This window comes from Toxotes jaculatrix, chromosome 24, assembly GCF_017976425.1.
Source record: "Toxotes jaculatrix isolate fToxJac2 chromosome 24, fToxJac2.pri, whole genome shotgun sequence".
Lineage (NCBI taxonomy): Eukaryota > Metazoa > Chordata > Actinopteri > Toxotidae > Toxotes > Toxotes jaculatrix.
Window position 1 is genome coordinate 1,537,501 of NC_054417.1, and position 9,880 is coordinate 1,547,380.

The window sequence follows — 9,880 nt, forward strand, 5'->3', positions numbered from 1 at the left end:
TGTGTGTGTGTGTGTGTGCGTGTGTGTGTGTGTGTGTGTGTGTGTGTGTGTGTGTGGTGGAGAGTTTCATGAATGCATAAAGCCCTGAGCTGTCCCGGTGCAGGCCTGCCATGCAAACACGCCTCCCTGCTGTAACAACACACAGGAGTCCTGCAGCGTTTGTTTGAGGTGGAGGGGGGGCGGAGGAGCCCTGAACTTCAGACGTAGGAGCCGAGGAGGAAAAGGCCGAACAGTCGAAGGAAAAGGGGCCCCGGGGTGCCGCAGGGGCCGCCACAGGAAACGGGCGGGGCTCGGTGGGATGGAGAATGACGGATCGGTGGCCAAGAATCGGGTGGAGGTGGGGGAAGTGTTTGTGTGTGTGTTCTCAATAGCTATTATGAAAACTGCAGTGAGTTAGATTTTCAGTATCGTGTCAACACGCTCTTCTTGAGTTCAGAAATCTGAATCTGAACCAAAACTCTCTTACCCCTCTGATCTCCTTTCAAAATAAAAGCGCTGAGTGAAGCTGCCAGAGCCCACCGCCTCGCCTCTCGCTGGCTGTGGTGTGAAAGTAACCAGACTCCCTGCGCCGACTCCAAACGCATTTGTTCAGCCGACACTAAGAGACCGACTCTGCCAAATAATTGATGAATCCAAAGCAACAGGCTCTGATGTCTGTTTCCTCTGGCAACAGGTGGGGGCTGATGGGAAAAGGCGACTGAAAATCTCCTTTGTTTTGATGAGAACAGCTTCGAACGCATCGTTTCTACAGACACACACACACACACACACACACTTCAAAGAGGCAGTAAGTCAGTTTTTCTACTCTCAGAGCACAAATAGACCATAACATGACTGCAGGGGGTTGATAGGGTTGTTAGTCAATGCCAATGAGTCACTGATTCCTCGCCAGAGATTTCTGGCTCACTCTGCTGCCTGAACTCTGTTCCAGAACAAAAACTCCCATTGATTCCGGCGATGAAGACCTCGTCCTCAAGCCCGCAGAGCCAACGCTGGAGCACTTTTATGATTCCAGCATTTGGTGATATATCACCCGCTCACGAGACGTTTCTGTCGGCTCTGTGCTCTGATTACCTTGTTTGCTGCTCCGTGTTGGGAGAATTTATTGTTGGTGTCAATTCCGTCTGAAGTTCAACTGATTGATTTATGAACCAATACAGCAGTAAATGTCTATTCTCCTTAAAAAGTCCAGTGGAACAGGAACTAACCCGGGTGCACAGAATCGACTCATTACATCCAACCAGCAGTTCAACACTAACTCTAACATTCAGTTTACATGTCTGCAACACAGTAAAGCAGCAAATCTCAATAAGAAAGATCAATCAGTTAACCAATAATCAATCAATTTCTGGTAGCTGACTAATTATTAGAGTGATTCACTGGACAACAGACAACCTTACATGTTTAACTTCACTGTAAAAATATGAGCAAATCATACGTAGCATATGTTCACACGTTCATAACATGCATGTGAATATTAGCATTTTAACCTACAGCATGGAACAGGTGGACACACACACACACACACACAGTGTGTGTGCAGATCGTCGCCCTGACAACATGTACAGAGAAATGTTCGCCTCTTTTCGTTTCACTTCACACCTCCTGTTGCTGAGGAGGCTGGCTCCAAATATATGGCAAGCCACAAGGGCCAAATTTCACAGTCCTGCACTGATATAACCTCTCAGCTGGTGACAACAACACACACACACACACACACACACTCCCACACATCCATTTACTGTAAATAGGAACCTGGTCTTTCAGGCTGTCTGGATCAAATCGCTGCTATTTTCAAAAGAGGTCGCAGAACAATGTGAGGAAGCTGGATGGAAACTGGAATAACCTCCCTGAGCTTCAAGCCTCCCTGCGCCATGCTGACAGAAATACGGGAGGATTCAACAAGTAATCGACTGATTCCCAGTGGAGAGATTTGTCTTTTAGAAGAGGTTAGAGAGCATTACTCCTCCTTCATGTTGCTCTTACAAAACAAAGCCCCCGACCTCTCTCCTCAGTGCTGACTTTACTTCTTTTCCTGGTACTTCTCTGTAATTGTTAAACAGATTTACAGTAACATTTGGAAAACAAACAGGAGAATGACCATGCAAGCTTTGCCCGGTAATTCAAATGAGACCCGAATGTTACTTGAAAAGCACTTACTCTGCTTCCTTCCACATCATTTTAACTTGTAGCTGTAGTTATTTTACTCAACCAAACATCCTGCACTCTGTGACTCCTTCACTGTGCTTCAACTACTGCTTTCACTGTGTGTTTGGTTGGTTGACAGAGGAAACTAGCAGAGGATGGACATGTCCCAGTTTGGACACCTACCGTTGAAGAAGCTCTTGACCTTCAGGTACCCGACGCTGAGGCGGAGGACGGACAGCTTGTCAAGCCGAGCCCTGACCTCCTCGGTGAAGGGCAGCAGGCTGGTGAGCTTGTCCAGTTCACCGTTGAGCCGGTCACGGTGACGTTTGGACGGGTTGGACTTGGCTCCATCGGGAGGTGGAGGTTTGGGGCTGCGGATACAAAAAGACGACAACATTAAAACACAGCAACAAACGGTTTGACATGCGAAATAAAACCAATGCAGTTCAAGCCAAAGAACTGATATTCACATTACAGTAAACAAGCATTCACTCTCATTTTCTTTTGATTATTTTATTTCATGTGTGCAAATTCAGTTTTAAACACGTCTCTCTGTATAAACAGCGTCCCTGTCCTCACATATTCACACCAGTCGATTCAAAATCAGCTCCACTGTCCACACAGGCCGAGCTGTTTTCCTCCCAGCTGCTGGAAGGTGAGCGCTGAGTGGAAAACAGTGAGGCCCGGACCACCTCGACTCTCCAGAGGCAGAGCCGCAAGCTGTCTAGCTCCATCCTCTGTTGCCATGGGGACCAGGCGAGCAGCCTGACGTCACCTGTTCCAGGAGTTGTTTATCACCTGTGTGTTCAGCTCTCAGTTCCGTCAGCAGCAGGAAGACTTCACAGCCAAACTCCCAGTTCATGTACATCAGGCTGGATGTGAGGATTTACGTTTACGGACTGTAAACTCACACATTTACTGAGGGACAGGAAATGGACACTTTCCTTCCTGAATCAGATTTCCCCCTTTGAAAGATCACATTTATTCACACAATGAATCAAAGTCAAAGGTAAAAGATCAAACTGTTTTACCTGCAACATCCTACTGACTGTAGAAACTCTGAATGAACTACAGGTCAGCATCTTTTTTTTTTTTTTTAAACATCCACTGACAACAACAAAAAGAGGCTGGTGGCCTAGTTTCACATTTATACACACAGGCAATATTACTGATCCAGGACACACACCAGTATTCAGAAATCCCATCGCTCTGATGATGTTGGTTTCCATATCAGTACAGCAGCATGTGTTCTTAAAGCACATGGGTAAAATTCATCACCACCGTTCCTCCCTCTGGTTTGATACGACAGCACGCTCTGTTGTTTTAACTTGTGTAATGTGGTAAATACACCCTGATCTCTCAGGCTGCTTGGCTGCAGGTCAAAGCCGTCGGGCCAGATGAAGCTCAGCAGCAGAAAGCAGGTCTGTATCTGTAACTGAACTCCGGTGACCGGCGGTAAACCCAGCGGCTTCTCGTCTGTAACTCAAACCAGACCTTCACTGCACAGAGGGGCTTTTCTTTGTCCCAGAGAAGGTGTGATGCTGCGGTGCACCTCAGACCGGACCTGGACACGCCACTGGTTTACGCTGAGACAATTTGCACGCAGCCTAATTCATTCATCCTCTGACACTGAATGTTTGCTCCCAGAATCCAGATGAATACTGAAAAATCTATTCAAAGAAAAGGCTCGTCCTGAGGAGGCGCACTAAAACCACGTAGGAGAACTGAAGAGTCAGACCAGTGTGATTAGCTATCCAGTTAATATGTTTGGAATATTTCTGAGCTTCTACCAGGGCTGCTGTGGCAGCTGAAGCTGCAGGAGAGGGTCAGGAAGGGAGAGCTGCATCTAATGAAGAGAGAGATGGAGGAGGAGGAGGAGGAGGAGGAGGAGGAGGAGGAGGAGGAGGAGAGTCGGCCAAACAGAGAGAGAAGGAGAAGCAGCAGGTCAGAAAAGCAGATTTCTCAGATTTCTCATTTTATTCATCTGTGACCTGCAGACAGGACGTGCAGCGAGCTCAGAGGCAGTGCTAAATTTCATATCTGCATAATTAACATTTTTATTTCTCCTTATTTCCTTTTCTTTATGTTGACATATTTACACTGTATTATTTCATAGTTAATTTAAGAGAGCTGCAGCTAACAGTCAGGTTTCAGTCGCTTGCTCGAGGACACTTCAGCATCTGGGTGTTGTGGGAGTGGAACCTGTGGCCTTCCAGTTAAAGGCCAGTCTCACACAGAGCAGCTGCATGTCTGCTGGTTCTCCAGTTAAATCAGGTTCAGATGTTCCTGCTGATGACTCCACTGGGGATTTCAGGTCAGGTGAGGCCAACTGTGAAGCCGACTGTGTGTGTGTGTGTGTGTGTGTGTGTGTGTGTGTGTGTGTGTGTGTGTGTGTGTGCACCTGCATGACTGCATACTTTCTAGACACTGAATCTCCAACACCTTAACATAAGTGTCAAAATGCGCAGCCTGAACCCGAAACATCAGAAAGAGTGTGAAAACCGAGACGTGGTTCTATGTAAAGAAAATTAGGAACTTTAGAACCACAATGTGTTGCTGGCTAACTGGATAACTGCTTAAGAAAGGACCAAAATATGTCTAAAAATACCACGAAGAGGAAGAAACAAACCAAAAGCCACTCCTAACCTGAGCCAGCTGTGGAATATGTTAAACATCAATGAAATATTTAATGAAATAACCAGTCTGCCAAAAATATGCAAAGGGAACGTGAACTTGTGAGAGTTTTAATGTATGATTTCACACACAGGTAAACAAAGGAAACACCTCACACCTGAGCTGAAGGGTGCTGAGTTTCAACTAATCCATTAACTTCACTTGCAAATACATGATTTTACTTTAAATGCTGCAGAAAAGGAACAAATCTGTCCAACAACACAATCACTAGCACAGGAAAAGCCACTGTCTCGTAAAATAGCTGAGCTTTTTTCAATTGTTAAAAGCAAACGGTCTCTGAGGGAAAGGTTATGAGCTGAATGTCTGAGCTGTCACTGTAACATAAAGGTGTAAAATGTGGACGTTAGCCCCGACAAAGCCCTCCTCCCCTCCCCCTGTAAGTAAGACATCTGCTTCCAATAATACTCCAGAACACGATATATCTGAAATCGAGGCGAGATGGCTATCGCTGCATTCCTGACGGCACAACTCCCTGCAAGAACAATGAGCGGCCAGTGTTGTTGCTTCTTGCTTTATCTACCAGATCTGTCCTGGAAGGGGCGTGTATCTATGAGTGTGCGTGTGTGTGTGTGCGTGTGTGTGTGTGTGTGTGTGTGTGTGTGTGTGTGTGTGTGTGTGTGTGTGTGTGTGTGTGTGTGTGTGTGTGTGTGAGAGAGAGAGAGAGAGAGCGGGGCTGTGTAGGACTTGAAGAAACACCCCTCTCTGTTCACACAAAGGCACTTTGTCTCCGACCGGGCGACGACACCTTTGCGGAACAAAAGAAACTAAATAGGATTTTGGCATGTGTTCGGTGGCAGAGTTATGATACAGGAAGAGTGTGAGAGCTCCACTGATCTCCCACTCAGAGAGTTCACACCAGAAAGTTTCTGTAGAGTTTCATGTGTTTCTGCTCATACTCTGTATGTCTTCATTCAGTTTGCAGCTGCAACAATTAATCAGGAATAATTCAAGTAATTATAATAAACATCTTGACAGTTTAGACTATTACTTTATTACTTTATAGTGAAAGTATCTATAACTTTACATGGATCAAATCTTGTCTGAGTCTATATGTAATTACATATCACAACATGTATGATGTGTGAGTAAGAGTTTATGGAGAAACTAACGAGACAGGAACGTCTGCTTTTGGATCATCAGATTAATGAAATACTTTATAAGTGTTTTATTTTTGTTGATTCTGAGGATTTAAATCACAGGTTCAAAAGTTCAATTTACTCACTGATGAAAAATGGGACTAACAGTGTCCCCGTCCCCACACAACCACAGCTGATTAACAAATACCCACAAAAATTACAATAAATTAGGAAGAGAAAATAAAAGCAACTGAATCCAGTTATATTATTATGTTTTGACGTTTCCCAGTGTCATAATGTCTGGGAAGTGAAAGCTAGGAGACTGATGTCCATCACATGTTAGTCATGAGAAAAGCAGCGCGTCTCCTGCTGCAGGTCTCAAGATGCATCAGCATGACTTCTGCCAAAATCACGTCCACCAACACACAACAAAGAATCTAAGCAGCAGTAACGTCCGACCTTTTTCTGCCACGTGACTTCGGCCCAGTTTCTTTCTTCACTGCTGTCAAACAGAAATCAGCTGCACCTGAAATGTATCTGCAGGCAAACGCTGAGCATCATATAAGCTCCACATTTCACCGTCAGAACCGAGGACAGCTGTGGACAAATGTCCACTCTCTGTTCTTTTCTGTTTCGTTTCGTACAAACTGTGCAGCACGTTAAACCTCTCTGACACACACACACACACACACACACCTCTGATGTCCAGCCATCGTAGAAAAGGGGAACTAAATGGAAATTCATGTTTTGAATGAGGATTTTTCCACGGGTGTATGAATCATCATATTTCCCTAAACTGCATTACACTACATTAATTTGGCAGACGCCACCAAAGCTGCTTGCACTTTTTTCTAACAGGCACGAGGAGACGATCAGCCCTGGACAACCAGCTACTGTCCACTGATTTGATCTGCTCCATGATGACGTTTCTATATTTTCAGTATATCCATCAGTGCAGTGGCTCTAGATCCTGTGATTCAGGGTGAGTGAGATCCTCTGCAGTACACAATAATATTTTAGACAGACGTGAGCTCTGGGGACAAGCTGGACACAGTTTGTCTTAAATGCATGGAGTGCAGCTGAAGTCCGGGTTATGTTGAACTGTCTCTCCTTCCCTCTCACTGACATTACCATAAATTTCAATGTTCTGGTTTTACAGTGCAGAGTAAACATAAAGGTAAACTGCCTCAGGGCAGACTGCAGTAACACCACCTCCAGTCCTGCCCGTGAGCAAAACAGACTCTCTCTGACACACACACACACACACACACACTCACTCACTCATAGCTCACTCAGTCCATGAACACCACCCCCCCAAAAAAAAGAAAAAGAAAAAGGAAAAGAAAGATAAACTCCCAGAGAGCAACTTTTCCTAAAAACCACGGCGAGTGAACATGGCAGACTTACGTAACCGTTTGCGTGACACAGAACTATGTTAATTTGAGTCGAGGGAGGGAGGAAAAAAACAACCCCCAAAAAAAACTCACAGAGAGACAGAAGGAAAGACAGGAAAAAAGTATGTTGTGGCAGTCGGAGGAGGAGGAGAGAAAAAACAGAGCGAGTCTCAGATTACGCCATCCTCCCTCCCTCCCTCCCTCCCTCGTGGAAACATTGCGTGAGAGCGCTCTCGCTCCACGTCCTGATTATGATTAATGCAGGTAGTACCACACACACACTGAAACCACGGTTCTGGCAGGGTTCTGGCAGGGTTCTGCCGTGGTTCTCAGCTCTGGCCTGTGGTTCCGTGTGGAGCAGTTAACACTGTCTGGCTTGTTAAAGTTAAAAATCACAAACTGCTAGAATCCCAGTGAGGAGGACAGTGTGGCTTAGAGCAGCTCTTAGGTTGTGGAAAGGTTCTTTACAGCACCATGAAGGGTCTGTAGTTAGTTATATTCTAAAGATGTTCTCTTAAAGGTTTGATGTAGGTACTGCTCAGACTCAGGGGTCATTGTGGAGGGTTCTCGTCTGCTGCAAAGAACAACTTTGCTCTGTTATAAACCGCTGGTTCCCGATACAGGTCCACAGAGTTCTTTCAGGGGGTTCTAATGGGGCCTGAGATTGGAGTGCTAGTAAGCAATTCAACAGAGAACCATTCAAGGTTTCACACAGAACCAGCTGAGCATTGATGAAACGAGTAAAACTCAGTGTAACAGCGGTTCCTCTGAACACAAAAGGGATGTGCAACAGTACATGAAACCCTGAAGAGTAATTTCCCAGTGCAAGACCAGGGCAGCGGTTCTCAAACTGTGGTCTGGAGCCCTCCAGGGGACCATGAGACACAGTGGAGGAGGAAACAAGTTGCCATATACGTTTGCTAAAATCACAAGTGGAACCATAAGAAGGTGGTGTGATGATATTATTGATGTGGGGTTTCACTCTCTCCACTGCTAACCTCCCTGCCTACAGAGAACACGCACAGTAAAAACAGCAGGTTCCACTGAAGCACTTGTTTCTTCAGAGGAGATCTAAACGCCACCTGGAGGAACCAGTCTGGGAAGCCCGGCTGCCTCGGACAGTATAATTAGATTGAAATGATACTGAAGCAACAGTTTTCTGTAGTGTTGTTGGACTGAGGCACCTCACATTACCTCGGTCTGCCTGACCAACGTTGCATAACCACAGCAGGGAAAACAGACTTTATGGCCTAATGGATTCAACTAAGAACAATGCAGCTACTATTGCACACACAGTACAACTTCTAACCTATTACACCTCATTACCATGTAACACGGGCTGTAATGCATACTGACTGACCGGTCTGCAGATGTTTGCACAGCTGTAACCACCTAAAAAAAAGGAGCCATCTCTTGTGTACATTAGATGCAAACCTGCACAACATACAGCAGATCATAGTGCAATAAAAACATGGAAAAGGCTTCGGTGCATGATGTTTCTGAAGTTTCATGTGTCAAAGTTCTCTGCTGAAGATCACAGGCACCGTTTCCAAAATGCACCGTGGTAGTATTACAGTAAAAGTACAGCAGACGGTACAGCAGGGTCACCAGGCAGTATTAGAGACATACCGGAGACATCATAAGGTCACTGAGGACAGTGGAGTCACTGTAAACCCGCTCTCCAGACATGCTGTGAGACACTGAGGGGATATTAAAGGGATAAAACAGAGATTTCAGTGCGCTGACTTACATTTTCTGGACCGGCTTCTTCCGTTTCTTCACCGCGTAAATCGCCGTGCTCGGCAGCATGGTGAACTCAGAGCCAACACAGCGGGGCAAAGTGGCTTTATCCACGGTTTGTGTGCAGCTCAGCAGGTCCAGACGTGTCCGGAGGAATCAGATCCCGTGAGAGACGACAGAAAAGTACAGTGATGTAGAAAATGAGGCAGAAAGTAAGCAGGAGAAATCCCCTGAACGCTCCTCGGCTGCGTCCGAGCTGTAACAAACAATCTACTTTTAGTTTTCTTTATTTAGTCCAAACGTCCGCCAGACGCCAACAAACTGTCCCAACTTTTCATATTCCCGACGTTCCGGTATTTCCACCCGGTGCACCGACACTTTAACGCGTTAAAAAGCGCCTGAAAAGTCCTCGGAGGATTTTTATGTAAGTCCTCTGCCTGCGCGTCACCTCCGTTGTGATTTGACAGGGTCTCTGCCGCGCGCGCTCCCGTCGCGGTTGGTGCGTGCGTGCGTGTGCGCGCTTGGTGTTTTCGTATGTCACTGTAACGCGACAGCAGAAATATTTAAGGTCGTCTGAATGTGGGCCAGCTGAGGCTGACACCGCAGACGGGGAAGGGCTGGAAAACCACACTCCAACCGAGAAGACCTTAAGGAGGATTTTATTTTCAGTTCGTTTTTATTTAATTTCAGAAAATTATATTTACGTAATAAAAAATTATAATATACAACTACTAGAGTATAATAACCCTGTGTATATTTACAGATATTTTTATAAATTGCAATGATTAGGAAATAATTAGTCAAAATAAACTTGCACATTTACAAACA

The 9,880-nt window shown here is 45.6% G+C and overlaps 1 protein-coding gene across 1 annotated transcript in view; it reads right to left on the reverse strand.

The window, feature by feature from the left end:
- Positions 1–9,505, reverse strand: part of ahr2 (aryl hydrocarbon receptor 2) — a 46,340-nt gene extending 36,835 nt beyond the window's left edge. The window contains exons 1-2 of the mRNA XM_041032231.1: positions 9,063–9,505; positions 2,332–2,519 (exon numbers count right to left, since the gene is read on the reverse strand). Of these exons, the coding sequence (XP_040888165.1) occupies positions 2,332–2,519; positions 9,063–9,121 (247 nt within the window). The 5' untranslated portion in view covers positions 9,122–9,505. The remainder of the gene's footprint in view (positions 1–2,331; positions 2,520–9,062) is intronic.
- Positions 9,506–9,880: the final 375 nt, after the last annotated feature.